This window comes from Neophocaena asiaeorientalis, unplaced genomic scaffold, assembly GCF_003031525.2.
Source record: "Neophocaena asiaeorientalis asiaeorientalis breed wild unplaced genomic scaffold, Neophocaena_asiaeorientalis_V1.1 scaffold131, whole genome shotgun sequence".
NCBI classification, from domain to species: Eukaryota; Metazoa; Chordata; class Mammalia; order Artiodactyla; family Phocoenidae; genus Neophocaena; species Neophocaena asiaeorientalis.
In genome coordinates this window covers 1,469,905-1,485,828 of record NW_020173201.1, presented here as the reverse complement: position 1 = coordinate 1,485,828, position 15,924 = coordinate 1,469,905, and the positions used below count along the sequence as shown (strand labels likewise).

The following is a 15,924-nucleotide window of genomic DNA, read 5'->3' as shown; positions in this document are numbered from 1 at the left end:
CAGGACCTCTCATTTACTGCTGGTAGAACTGCAAAATGGTAGAACTGCTGGTGGAACTTTTAAGTGCAAATAGCCACTCTGAAATACATTTGGTAGTTTCTTACAAAGTTAAACACAGATTTACCATACAATCCAGCAATTGAGCTCCTAGGTATTTACCCAGCTGAGTTAGAAACTTAAGTCCACACAAAATCCTGCATATCTCTGTTGTTAGCAGCTTTACTCATAATTGCACAAAACTGGAAGCAACCAAGAGGTCCTTTAATAGATGAATGGATAAACAAACTGTGGTACAACCATACAATGGAATATGATTCAGCAATATAAAGAAATGAGCTACCAAGCCATAAAAAGATAATGGAGGAAACAAATGCATATTGCTAAGTGAAAGAAGCCAGTCTGAGAAAGCTACATGTTACCTGATTCCAACTGTATGATATTCTGTAAAAGGCAAAACAATAGAGACAGTGCAGCTAGGAGTTTGGGAGGGAGGAGTTTGAGAGGGATGAACAGGTAGAGCACAGGGGATTTTTAGGGTGGTGAAACTATGCTGCCTGATATTGTAAGGGTATATACATGATACTATGCATTTGTCAAAGACCACAGAACTGTACAACACAGAATGAACCTTAATATAAACTATGGACTTTAGTTATTAATAACATACCAATAATGGTTCATTAATTATAACAAATATATCACATTAACACAAAGTATTGATAATAGGGAAACTGTGTGTGTGTTGGGGGATATGGGAACTCTGTACTTTCTGCTCAAGTCTTCTGTAAACTTAAAACTGTTCTAAAAAATAGTTTAGTAATTTAAAAAAAAGGTTACAGAATATCTGAGATTGCAAGAAGGAAAGAAAAAAAATCCTGGAGATCAGGAAAAGAGAGAACTGAAAAAAAGAATGGTGAGATTTTGAGATGATTATGCCACTGTTTGTGTGTGTGTTTGTGTACACAAAAGGTATGCACGGGTAGCATCAGGAGGTTCTGCTTTGGTGTTAATATCCATGCTGAAGCCGAGATGCCCAAAAGGATGTACACTCACAGAAAGTATAGACAAGAAAAAAATTTCCGCTCACCACTACAGGGAGTTAAGGACGCTTGTCTGTCTTGGCCTGGGCTCTGGAGGGAAATATGTCCCCCCTGAAAAATTAAAAACCAAGATCACAGGGGCTCTCTCTCAGGCCTGGAGTCTAAATTCAAACTGTCATTCAGTTTAGGAACATCGAGAAATTAGAGCCTAAAGCCTCTAAGTGGAAGACAGAAAAACTACTCTGGATTATTTTAGGCAACACAGAATTCTCATATAAAAGCAAGTCCTAAGCAATCTAGAGTTAGAAATGACACACGGAAACAAATCACTATGAAAGAGAATTAACAATATAAAGAAGTAAAATTTCAAACAGAACAATCCAAAGAACTATATAAAAATAGTATGTGGGCTTCCTGGTGGAGCAGTGGTTGAGAATCCACCTGCCAATGCAGGGGACACGGGTTCGTGCCCTGGTCCGGGAAGATCCCACATGCCACGGAGCGGCTAGGCCCGTGAGCCATGGCCGCTGAGCCTGCAGGTCCGGAACCTGTGCTCCGCAACGGGAGAGGCCACAACAGTGAGAGGCCCTCGTACCACAAAAAAAAGAAGTTTAAAATTTTGAAGACATAAAAGAGATTGAAATTTTAACAGAAGAGCAAGTTATAGTGAAAATAGATAAATCTGAAAAATAAACAAACAGAACTTCTAAAATTCAAATATGATTGGCAGAATACAAACCCAATTGTTGCAAGATTGAACACAGCCAAGCAAAGAATCGCTTTTTATTACTTACTCAACGACTGACTGACTTTTGAGTTTCACCATTATTTTATGTATCGACAAAAATTTTTAACTACTGCCAATTAAATTATAACATGCTATCCTAATTTCAGGGATGTTAAAATGTAAAAAACTAAAATAAAACTGTATGTTTTAGAACTGACGAAATATGGTAGAGAACTAGATGTTACAACTATGGAAATGACTCAAAATTAAGTAGAGAGTTGAAGAAAAAATATATATAATAAAACAAGTCTTGCAATATTCAATAGCAACTAGAGAGAAAAGATAGATTAATTACAAAGAAATATTAGGCTATAAGCAGAATTCTCAAAAGCGACAAGAAAGACTGGTAGACAACAAACTTTTGGCTTTAAAATGCTGAAAGAAAATAATTCTGTATCATTTAACAATAAAAACAGAGTCAACACATTTTCACACAAAGACAACTCACTGTACTCACAATCATTGCTGAAAGAATTTTGACAGACTTCAGTAAGAAGGAAATTAAATCCAGAAAAGGCAGGTGCAAGAAGTAATAGTGAGCAAAATAACTGGCAAAGTGGATCTCTAAACAAGCACTGCCAGTATAAAAATAACAATATGGAAAAGTAAAAAACAAGAGAAACTGTCAACAAAAACATATAAGAGATGAGAGGAATGATTAGTATCCAAGAGTTCTAAGGTCCCTGTAATTATTGGGGAAGATGCGAGAAATAATTAGCCTAGACTTTTAAGACAAGTAGCTGTGCTAAATGTATGCTAAAAGAAAAAGAATACAGTTGACCCTTGAAGAAGGTACGAGTTATGGGCGCTGAGACTTTCCATAGTGCAAAATCCACATATAATTTACAGTTGGCCCTCTATATACACGGTTCCTCCGTAGCTGCAGTTCATGTGGTGATAAAAGAGTTTTTACTATTGAGAAAAATCCACGTATAAGTGGACCCATTCAAACCTGTTGTTCAAGGGTCAACTGTACATAACTTCTAAACCTGTGTGAGGGAAAAGGGAATTAAAAAAGTGCAAAAGTCCACTAGATTGGTAAATGTCCATAAAAAGCACACAGTTATGTGGTAGAAATAAATCTAAATGTATCAGCTATCAAAATGAAAGCAAACCGACCACAGTTCCTGGTTAAAGAGCCTTAGATTAAAAGTTTTAAAAATCCAGCTATATGCTCCTTTGTGCAAAAGTCAAAGCAAAAATCCAAAATAAATGGAATAAATTGATGAGAAAGATACACAAGGCAAACAAGTTAACCAAAATACTTTGTATCTATACCTATCTTTATATATATTTCTATATAGCTTATCATATTACATATAATTATAATAGTAAATTTATTCAAAGCTATAGTTTTAATTACTGTAGCTTTATTATAATATATAAATTATAATAAAAATATAGATGATCCATAAAATAGAGAAAAAGCCCACTAATATAAAAGTCATGACATACAGAGAAAGATGATCTATTTATAAGCTGACTGTCCATATGGCAAGGAATTAAACTAGATTCCTACTTCACCTTATATATTTTAAAAAGGAGAGTATTTATGGAGGTAGTGAAGGGATTTGTAAACCAGACACAAGAAGTATAAGCCATAAAGGAAAAAAACTGATAAATGTAACTACATTTAAATCTAAATCTCCATAAAAGAAACTATCATAAAGTGAAAAGATAAGCCAGTCTAGAAAATATTTGCAATCATAATAAAACATCATCAAAGAATTACTAAGAAAACTGCAAATAACCCCAAAGAAAAACCGGCAATTTACAAGCAAGGAAACCTAAATGGCTAGTCAACATGTTAAAAGATGCACAAATTTACTAGTAAGCAGGGAAACACAAAACAATGATGACATAATTTTTGCTCTTTAAGTTGACAAAAATTAATGATAGTGCCTGAAAAGATAAGTTTTGGGGGAGTATGTAGGGAAACAAACTGTATACTGGTGAGAGTGTAAACGGGTATAATCACTTTGAAGAACTGGTAATCCTAGTGAGGTTGAAGATGGACACATCACACAACCTAACGGTTCAACTTCTAGGTATCTACCCTGGACAAACATATGCATGAGGAAACATGTACACGAAAGCCCACTGCATACTGTTTAAAAACATAGCATACCTATTTCGTCTATAAAGATGATGGAAGGCTGTAGCTTTATGGCAAGGGAGAAAACAGCAGCTGCCAGTTTCTGAGATTCTCCATACCACTTATCTGTCAGTGTTGAAGGCTGAAGGTTAATAAATCGACAACCTGCTTCTTTGGCTGTAGCCTTGGCAATCAACGTTTTACCACAGCCTGGAGGCCCATAGAGAAGTACACCTGAAAATTAACATGTTATTTTATTATTTCCTTTAAGAGAAAGAGATATTTGCTACTTTATGGGAAAATCAACATAATATTAATTCTGTCCACATGAAACTTTTTCACAATATTCACTTCCATTTTTATTAATCTTTTCTTATAGTAGAAAGGAAGGTGTTATATTCTGTTTGTGTTAGTGATGACATGTATTTGGGATTATAGCACCCTTGCGCTTCCTCCCTTCATGAAATTGTCTTTAATATTAAAGACAATCATCTTGACATCCAAACTCACACCTCTTGATCAATGGTTGACAAATAAAATCGTCTAATACCCTTCCCCTTCACGAGCTAAGAGCCCTATAGCACAATGACAACAGCCCAGAGAAAATGAACAACTTCAAAATAGACTGTAGAAAACACTGTTTTGCTATTGCTAAGAGACTTAAGATAATGATCTTTTCTTAAAAAGAAATCACCAGTCACTCCTGTTTTAATTTCCTAGGAATAAAACTATATTATTAACCTAGAGTCTCCACTGACAGCAATTTGCTGCTAAATGCAATTTAAGGTAAGTCTTTTAATATATAAAAGATCTAAACAGACTGAGGTCTTGAGAAATTTGGGGAATCATCACCAACTGTTTTTCATCTAAAATGAGGAAGCATTTTCTAAGTTAATATAATACTAAAATTATGGCCCTGACTACAGATCATTTACAGACAGGGCTGACAAAAATCATCATCTGAAAACTTCTTTAAATATTTCCTTAATCTAGAGCTTCTCGACTTTTCTCATGTAATAGCACTTAAAGAATGACAATATTGGGAATTCCCTGGCGGTCCAGTGGTTAGAACTCAGTGCTTTACTGCTGGGGCCTGGGTTCCATCCCTGGTTGGGGAGTTAAGATCCCACACACCATGACCAAATAAATAAATACAATTTAGGCAGCATGCTGGGGTAAAATGGAGAGAATCTGGAGTTATACAAAATATTCCTATTGTGTAATAAAAATAAAAAACAAAATATGAGGGAAGAAAAGTAAGTACTTTATATAAACCTCCCCCCGCCAAACTTACATTTTTTAAAAAATGAGAAACTTGAGCTTGGTTCTATAGCTCAAATTTTTTTCGTGCCAAACATTTCAAAATAATGTTCAAACTCCTCCTCAAGCACACATAGATATTTCTAGTGGTCTTAATAATTCTTTAAGATTCAACTAACTCATGTTTAATCATTTTAAATTAAACCCTTCTAAAGCTGATTTAAAATTTTAAATCCATAAGCACTGCCAGTATATGTTAATTTTGTCAAGGAGTCCTTGCATTTTTTAATTACGTTCATTTAGGTACTAAAAGTTCAGTTAAGTCAGTTAAATTTGAACCTTCTACTGACACTTTTAGATGGCTCATGTGAACAATACAGAATATAGTCTAATGCCATCGAATTCAAGTGAAGCTGAAAACATATGGGATAACATATGGAATTATTACATTTATTATTTTGATCATATAATTTAATATGGAATGCAGGTCTACTAGCAAACTTTTAATATGTATTACTTGAATCTCAGGTTTTTAGAACTAATGATGCAAAAGTCTTCATATTTTGTTGACTTTGCAGCTACACCATCACTTCATAAACACATGGAATACTCTCAGACTGTCAGATTTGTTTCAAAGTATTCATTTATCAGTTTGAATATTTTATTCCTAATAGTTTAGTTTTGGTACCTCCTAGTATGATTAAGTTTTTCTAATTATTTCAGGGATTATAATTAGTATTATTAATTGAGCAGTTATTTACTAATGTCTAAAAATTTAACATGCAATGAAAACTTTTGGATTTCATAATCTTCTGGAGGATGGAGCTGTGACAGATAAGGTTCACATGAGGAACAATCAATGCTCACTTCTTGACCTGGGTGGTAATTACATGAATGTTAGCTTTAAAATTATTTATTCAACTGTTTAATCCCCATTTCTGTATGTATCTTAAGCTTCACTAAGATTCATGTTGTCCCATCTGATACTTTATCAGTAAGTACAGCAATAATATTATTTGAAAATGGCACGTTTTCTATATCCTTTGTTGAAGTGGAGTCCACCATGTTAATATTTATGAAGATAAACGAGTGGTTCTGCAAATGAATGTGAGGCATTTAGCTTTAATTATTAGTTTTATAACATTTTAACTAGTTTTTAGAACTTAGTCTGATACTTTTACAACCATTTTCAACAGAATTAAAAATGTGTTTATTATTTTGTGCTTTGTAGAGACTTAAAAATTCAAACCCCTCTTTAAGACGGATGTTTTGGACAAAGGCTTCACTTCCTAAGTACTGCATGTAAATAAAGATTTAGGATGAGGAAGAAAAGAAGTATTGGGACAAACAAATCCAAATTTGAGATAATCTTCATTAGTGAAAAATATATTATATCTTATTAGTGACCAACTTTTCTTTCTTCCTTTTTCGGACTAGTTTATTTACTTTCAAGGTTTAATAAAAAATTTGTCCAAATGGTGGAAAAATAAATATCTGTAAAACTACTTAAATACAGAGTACTGGGGGGAGGGGGGGAAGTTATAGGCCTTTATGACCTCAGAAAGTCCATCTTTCAAAACATATATTTCTTATCTACATTTTAAAGAATGCATCAAAACATGGAGTATGATGACATTCACAAGCATAAAAGTTATGTGCCAAAATAATGATTACTGAATTCAGATTTTATAGAAGGACCATACAGCATTCAAATGGATTTTTTTTTAATTTTTTTTTTTTTTTTAATATTTATTTGGCTGTGCCGGGGCTCTTAGTTGTGGCAGGCGGGATCTAGTTCCCTGATCAAAGTTCGAACCCAGGCCCCCTGCATTGGGAGCATGGGGTCTTAACCACTGGACCACCAGGGAAGTCCCTCAAATGGAATTTTAACTATTGTAAATTTTTAAGTGTTTTGGGGGAAGAAAGGGTTACATTTTTTAATGCAACCATCAGTATTTTATGGCATGTTCTTGTAACCAATAAGTGACACCATATCTTTATACGTTACTAAGTATGATTATCATGTGTCACACATTCATGACATAACAAATCATTCTCAAATTAACTTTCTATAGTCTGTGAGGCAGTGATCAATTTCAGCTTAGACAGCAATGAACTAAGGAAAACATAAAATTGGCAATAAAGCAATGAGTCTAAGCTACGTAACCTATTTCCAGTTCCCAAATGGAACAAGTATGGTACGCAACTGATTGTATACTCTGCTTCTGTACACCAATATCCAATTTATGTTGGGGGTCAAAAAGTAAATCAATGATTTTTCAAACTTTTGTTCTTGGTAAAAAAATTTTCCAAAAATGCAAAGCTGAAAAAGCTCAAATAGTAAAACTTTTAGATCACATAATAAGGAAATACTCATGTAACTTAAAAAAAAATTTAAATACACATAGGAACCACCTTCAGTTTTAGATAATGCTTTTAAATAAAAAGCAGATTTACATAAGGCTGTTAAAGTACTCCCTCATAATTTGGTATCTGCTATGCTAATTGGGGCTTTAAACCAAGTCCAACTGGTGAAGTCACCCAGTTACCTGGCCTAAGCCATCACTGATGAGAAAAGCTTTCTCTAACAGCATAAAAAAATTTCCTAAATTCATTAACATTGTGAAAATGAGACATAAAAATTGACAAAAGTTCTTTCTTGTTCACACTATAAACAACCTGCAAGAGGGTACTGAAGAACTTAGTAATCCAACATTTGCCTTACTCTTGATCTGGGCTCATATAAATCATTTGAAATTTTCTTTGGGGGAAAAAAATTTCTTTTTAAATCACAATAGAGTAAATGCTTCTTGTTAGAAAAATGTAGCTTTGTTGTTTCAGAAAGTAAAATACATAAAAAACAGATTTGTTGTTTTAGTTAACAAAAAGAGAATGCCATTTTTGGTGGTAACTGTCAGCCTCTATTTACCAGAAACAAAAATTTTCTACTTCATAAAAATGTACAGTTATTGGCTTCAATTACCTTTGAAATATAAATTAATGCACTTTTTGATATTAGCTGCAAAATTAGTAAGATTATAAACAACTTATACATGTTATTTTGATATTTCTAAAGATCCTTTTCTGAGAAATGCACTTGTCTAATAATTTGATTTCAGTCTTGACTAGCAACCTCTCTAGTTTTGGCAATACAATAAAGAGAAGTTTCTACTAGAAGCTTCTACTAAATAAGCTACGCTACAGCGTTTGTATTTGAAAGCCATGGCAACACACTTCTACAGATCTCACTGTCAATTATCATGTAAGCTACATTTGAATCGCCTTTAACAAGTCTTAAACATGATCAATTTATGAATGGCCAATAATAAAAGTATTATATTTAAGGATGTAGTTATAAATACTTTCAATTCTTGAGTTCCAAGGCTTTTGAAGTAATCACTAACTAGGAATAAGAAAATGTTTCCCTTAAAAATAAGTAGTATTTAATTTCTAGTTCATCTGTAGTTCACTATTTCCTTAAAAACAAAACCAAACAAAAAACTACCACTGCAATCTAAAATAAAATTACCAAGAGGAAAAAAAATCACTAGAATCATGAAACAACCAGAAGTCTTATCTTGAAGACAAAAACCCATACTGTTACTTTGAATCTTTTTTTATCCTCTATTTCCCTAATTTCATTTTCTTGTAAGTGATAAAAATGAATTTGAAATAAAAGGATTATTTTGATATGTAACTATGGGGAAAAACTTTACCTAAATTTGGAAGCTGAAGAATAAGCAATTATTTAAAAATCATTATTTATAAAACAGTTCACTGGATCTCAGCAGTCTCTTGAAAACCCAACTTCAAAAACACCAGTTCTATAATGGCAGAAAGTTTCCATGTGTTCCAGATTTTTAATGCTTTAGCAAATATAAAGTTTTACCATACCTTTTGGAGGCTGCAAAAGCCTGGAATTTTCAAACAAATGCTTCTTTTTGATAGGTAAGATGACTGTGTCTTTCAGATCCGTAATGACATCATCCAAACCTGCTATATCACTCCAAGTAACCTGGTAAAAGTTAAGGTCAGCATGAAGTTTTACAGCTAATGTATGTTCACCGAAGTAAAAAAGAATCCCCCCAAATGGTAAGCCTTAATTATACCTAAATAATAAAAGTTTAAAATGATATATTAATATAAGTACTTTTAAGCAATACTGAAATTATTAAACTACCATGAGCTGAAATTTAATAGTCAACTATCTATTCCAAAAAAAAAAAAAAAAAAGGCCCTAGGTCCCCCACCCAAAACTCTGAGTTTTAAAAAAAAAAAAAAAAAAAAAAAAAACTCTTGAGTTTTGGGATCTAATAAGCTACCTCACTCCATTAAGATGAGGAAATACTCTGCCAAGAAGAATGAGAGCCAGCTCTGACTGACAGTTCAGCACTAGCTGAGTGGCCTAATTCACAGATGATGCTGTCAAACATAATAAGAATGAATTTAGAAATAAGGCTTATACTCACCAAACTGGGCTTCTGAATTTTACTAATTAAAAGTAAACTGTGTCAAAACTTGTCTTATGTCTTTATAGAGAGTAAACGGGGATACATTTTTTCAAAACTGATAACAGCTTGTGTATTTTAAAGTCTTCTGACTCAGCTTAAAAAAATTTTTTTGGCGGTGGGCACTGGATAAACTAACTGAAAAAGACCTGAAAACCAAACAAAAACAACCTAGCTTTAATTTGGAAGAGTAAAGGGGCTGGAGGTGGGGCTGTTCGGAAGCAATATTTACAACACATTTATTTTCCACCATAAAAAAAAAAGTGAAAAAGCGCAGCCAGATCTGAAAAAATCATCACTGACTTTCACTTGTAGCTATAACAAAGAACTGAGTTCATTTCAAACGGAGGATTAATTCTGGAAAGGCATGTATGTCTCTGTGCACACAGATATTAATAGACACTGTAGATTTTTATTTCCTAGATTTGGAGATAAGGATATCGTATTTCACTCTATTTATTTACACCTATTGTTACAAAATATTCACAGAGGATTTTAGAGTTTATAAATTACATTAATCTGATGCTCAAAATAATCCTTTAGAAGTAGGTAGAGCAGGTATTACACTGTCCCTGGATTATACATGAGGGAACTGAAACTCAAAGAGAAAATAATTTACCAAGGCCATAAATGGAGAAACTGGGATTCAGAATCTTGTGTTGTCTATCATACCTTATAAAAAAATCTAGATTTGAACTCCAAGTCAAATATCCACATGACTTAAAGCAGTAATTTTATATGCCACAAAGGTGAATATATAAAAGTACAGGTTTAACTAAACAAATGTGCACAAAAAAAGTTAACACAGCAGGCCCGAGACGATTATCCTTGGAAAGTCCTGCTTGCAAGGCTAGCCCCTGGCTGGAGTGTGGGAGATACTTAGATTTCAGGAGAGTTTCCTCCATTTTCCTGATGAGAACAGCTCACTGTGCCTAAACTGTTTGTGCAAACAATTTGGTTTATGGTGGATACATGTTTTGCTTATGGGAGTCTAGAATTTTGACACATGTTAGGAAGATGCAGTCTATGTGACCAGTCCCAATTAAAACCCTGGGCCCTAAGTCTCTAATGGGCTTCTTTGGTAGATAGCATTTGACAGGTGTTCTCATAACCTGCTGCTGAAAGAATTAAGTGCACCCTGTGTGACTTCACTAGAAGACTCTTGGAAGCTGGTGCCTGACTTCCTCTAGACTTCATCCCACGCCCCTCTTTCTTTGCTAATTTTGCCTTGTATCCTTCTGTTGTAATAAATTATATCCAGGAGTATGACTACACTGAATTCTGTGATTCCTCCTAGAGAATCATCAAACCTGGTCATGGTCTTTGGGACTCTTGATACAAAATGCTAGACAAAAAAAATATTAAATAAGATTAAAGATACCTACATGCATGTTAAGAGGGTCTACTAGATGAGCAGCAATACTCATTTCATATTCTGAAAGCTTCACATTTTTCACACCGATTTGCTTCATTAATTTTTCTGCCTAGAAAGGAAAAACAAGCAACCTCCTTTAGTTTGATATTTAGACACTGGCACTCCATAACATGTAGCTAAGTCTAAAGAGCAATGAACAGACATACAAGATTTTCCAGAGATATGCTATGCCACTTGTTTCATCCTTCCCCATTCTTAAGTCCCTAAGTAAAAACAGATTTGAAGGTCTACTCTACAGAAACCAGGGCAATTTAAACCAGCTTTTGGGAAATGAGAAAATAGGGTACATGATCGAAGAGATATATACATGGCCTCTCATTGCTCCAATGAGATTCTAAGGTCCAACTTGATTTCTTTCCTAGCAGGATTATCATGACAGGTGAAAATGAAGCCTCAAGATGAAAGATCGAGGAGTTAAGGCTATCAAGAAATGGACAACTGGAGTTTCTTTCCTTCAGCTGACAGAGTATCTGAAAACTGGTGCCCAACTTTCCTCAAATTACCCATATATCTACAACAGGTGTTCCACCTAACTAATTTCAAATTGTTCTGAGATACTATCCTTTTTAAAGTCCATTCTTGGGGCTAGGCAACCAGAGATAATAAAAATAATTTTCAATTAGAAGTATACTTGCATATATTTTTAGAGCTGGGCAAAACTAGCCTTAAAGCTATAAGCTCTAGCAAAGCAACACAGCTTTCAACTAAAATAAAAATAATGTTAACAGTAAAACATTTACTGAGTGTGCCAAATAATAACGCCAAAATACTGTAGATGGATTAACTCATTGAATCCTCAGGGAGATCCTATGAAGTAGGTACAATTTCTCTCCAACACAGAAAAAGAAACCGAAGCATAGCTCAGACTGTTATTTGTCTTAGGTTAAAAATTAGCAAATGGAAGAGGCAACATACGAATCCAGGCAGTCCCAACTCCAGAGCCTATACTCTAACCATCATATATATTACCTTGGTTTCCTCAGTTACATGACTGGAGTTTGTAGCAACTAAAGAGTCTTTAAAAATCTAGACATAATATATCCAAATTTCAATTAAGTGAACAGTTTTAGAAATGAAGGTACTCTGGTAAATCATATTTACCTAAATTTTTGTTGTTACATTTTCCTAGAATACTTTTGATTATATATAATCTTGCTATTTGTCAGGGGTATTGCTACTCTTAAAAAAATGACATCATACAGCATTATAGTTATAGACTGGGTAGAGGATCAGGATGTGTGTTGATCATATCCTAGTAATATCACACTTTTTTTAAAAAAAAAGTGCTATGAACCACATCATTTTTCCTATTTAGCCACGCCTCTGAATCAATGGATAAAGCAGCCTTTTCCAGATTCTTTTATCTCTTTCTTACAAATATCTTCTCTTTCACTGACTTTAAATGTGTCAGCTATGAACAGTATCCTGTTTTCTGTACCTATAATTGCATTAATTTCTCTTCTTTTCCTTTGTTCTTCTATAAATGTGAAGCCATCCCACATGTGTTCTTTTTAGGCCATGCTCTAATACAGTGGTTCTCAACCAGGGGTGATTTTTGACCCCCTAGGGGACATTTGGCAATGCCTGAAAATACTTTTGGTTGTCACAACTTGGGTGGGTGGGGCAGTGCTACTGGTATCTAGTCAGCAGAGACAGGGATGCTGCTAAACAATCAAGTAGGCAAAGGATATTCTGCCTCCCCACCCCCCTCATCTGGTCCAAAATGTCAGTATTTGAGAAAACATGCTTTTCTCTCTCTGTTAGCTACTTGCCCTTAAAATTTTACTCTAGGCCACAACTGCCTCTTGCTACCTTTATTTATATTTGGAATTTCCTAAATAAAAATTATCAACTATGTTGTTTACTTTATAGAGACAGAAAACGCTATAGTTGAGTTTACCTAGAATCTTTTCTCCACAACAGGAGTTCCATTTAACAATGTCTTCAGGTTGCATTAATAACATTGATAGGAAAGAGAAAAAAAAATTAACGTTTATTGAGCACCTACCACATTCCTGGCACTGTGCTGGATATGGTTTACAATCAACCCTTGAAACCATCCTGAGAAGTAGCTATTATTATTCTCATTTTTCAGATGGAGAACTCAAGGGTCAGAGAAATGTAAAGAACTGGCAAGATTACATAGCTATGAATTAGCATTACCAGAGCTCAAACTCTGATCTAATTCCAAAGCTCATGTTCTGTTAAAACACTAACATTTCTCATTTGGGAGAGCAGAACATGCTTAACACACAAGTAAATGAAAAGAAAGCACCCCAAAACACATCATACCAGTACCAAACTGTGTTCCAGGAACAAGTTATCCAATTGTCTAGCTTTGACACATTTAACTGAGCCCTTATTTCTAAAATGTTTTACCTAGAAAAACAAAATTATGATTGGACTACTTGAAAAATGGCTTATGCTCATGCAATGCTTTACTGTTTACAGCTTAATGACAATTATACTTTCTAGTCACCCACATTTGCTTGGTTTTTAAAGTGGGTCTCTCCCACTCTGAGGAGGGAAAATGGTGAACTGTGGGTGAGGAGTCAGAGGTAGGAGGGAAACTTACTTTTTAGTTTATACCCATCTTTTCAACTGTTTCATAGTATTTTTTATCCTTACACTCTATTTCACTTTTTCTCCATGTAAAGTATAATTTAAAAAGTAAAGAAGTGGGGAAATAGGAAATAGTGAACTAATATTTCTGCCTAGAATGAGGAAGGAGGAAATGGAGTAAAGGAGCAGCAGAATAGAAACACTCATTTCATAAAGGTACTAAAAGATTCATAAAATTGGTTGTTCTTCTGGAAGAATAATTTTAGAAAGTTAGAGATAGCACAACAAAAGTGAAAAAACAAAGATGAACTAATTCAACTTATTTCAAAAAACTTTTACTGAGGTCATAGCTGAAGTATTCCAATTTTAAGTGTAGATAGAGGAAATTGATATAAAGCTTTAAAAAATACATTTAAGTAGGAAATAGCAAAGAATTTGAAGAATTATCTTTATACATTAGGTATAAGCCTTTACCACAAACTTACATTAAAATATTAACAAACACCCTTTTCTAGACATGCGGAGACAATTATCTTCTCTTTTAGCGTTAGTGCACTTATATCTTCTGACTTTATCGTATAACCCAAAAGTTGCTGGATAAGATGGCTTTCTACTATAATACTCTTCTGCTATGTTACTGTATAAAACACTATAATGCACTGAGTTTTATCTCAAGTTTCCCTCTTGTTGCTTTTCTTTCCTCATCACTTCTATCTATCCCCTTGGCCACTCAGGCAACACTAACTGCTTATTCCTTACTGATTTCCCATCTGAATTTCCTTATTTACTTCAGCTCAGTCTTCTAAGATTCAGCTCCAGTAAACCATGGTTTTAGGGCCACTTGATTGGTAATGCAGTTCACAATGGCTTCCTGGTGTCAACAAATGTTAGCTCTTCCAAATGGTAACTGGCATTCTATGATGGCTGCTCTTAAAAACACCTGGCAGTTGAGAGTTCCAGTTTAAGATTTCAGTGTATCAGCCCTTCACAATTTCATCTATTACTTATATCAAAATAACTGAAATGAAGTTTTGAACCTTACAATATCAATGATAGGACTAAAAATAGGGAGACATTAAGTTAATGACTAAGGTCACAATATATGACCTTCATGTGTAAGAATTCTCAGTAGTGAATCTTTCCAGGCCTTTGACAGGTAAACTACAATCTCAGGAATATTATATAGTCTAATTAATATGCTAAACAAAATACTGTATATACAAATGCCCAGGAGAGGTCAAGCATTAAGTTATTCATCTTGTACTTGAAAGCTCTTTAATAGTACACATAGAGATTCCCTGTCTTCTAACATCTCAATTAATCCAACCCATCCTTTTATTACAGACATACCTATCAAAACTCTTGTGCTGTATCTCAATATGATCCAACAGCGGCACGTGCCCAGAAAACCCTTGTTCCTCTTTAACACTCTGCTGAAACCATCTCCTCTCTCATTACCAATTAAATATCCCACATTTAGTAAGGCTGGAAGTTTTCCTGGCTTTAGACTAGAAATTATTTACAAATACCCTGTTTAATCCAAACGTAAGACTACTTCTAGGTTACTGTTCCTGATTTGAATGCACCTATGTCATCCTTCACCTTTCATCTCAAAACTGCACTGCCTTTAAGCTCACATCAGCCCCATGGATTATCTGGTAATCTCAAAACGTTATCTAAGCTTTTATAGTCAGTGTTCTTCCTCTGTGACCACAGGAGTCATACCTTCCTCCTCTCCCACATTCACACCTGATCTTTGCCCTCAATACGCACTCTAATTCCTTAATTCCTTTCTATACACCAACTAAATTATCCCCCATCTGACTTCCTAAATGGCCTGTACCACAGAATGTCTTCCTTAGAAACATACGATTCCTTACACTTATTGTTATACCAGTTAGCCCTATCTTCAATGCAGGTTCAGCACCACCATTCAATTTATCTGCTCCCAACCTGCTGAGAAATGCTCAAGAAGTTCATAAAAACAAAACAATTGAGTTCCTAATAAACTCAGCTTTCTTCAATTATGCCCTAATGTTTCATAACCTACTGTGATTTATCTCGTTATATACTCATCACATATTTACCTCAGCAGGTCCCAAACCTCCTCCACTCCCAAGCACATTTAGTTATAACCTCTCCCCTTTGTCGAGAATAAAACAGTTAACTCTACCTTAAAATGTTCCTGTAACTACCGATCTCAATCCCTCCTGGTTCTTCTAGGACCTACCTCCCTC

The 15,924-nt window shown here is 34.4% G+C and overlaps 1 protein-coding gene across 1 annotated transcript in view; it reads right to left on the bottom strand.

The window, feature by feature from the left end:
* Nucleotides 1–15,924, bottom strand: part of ATAD1 (ATPase family AAA domain containing 1) — a 54,912-nt gene that overhangs the window by 30,512 nt on the left and 8,476 nt on the right. Inside the window, exons 3-5 of the mRNA XM_024744798.1 lie at nt 11,076–11,174; nt 9,077–9,197; nt 3,956–4,156 (exon numbers count right to left, since the gene is read on the bottom strand). Of these exons, the coding sequence (XP_024600566.1) occupies nt 3,956–4,156; nt 9,077–9,197; nt 11,076–11,174 (421 nt within the window). The remainder of the gene's footprint in view (nt 1–3,955; nt 4,157–9,076; nt 9,198–11,075; nt 11,175–15,924) is intronic.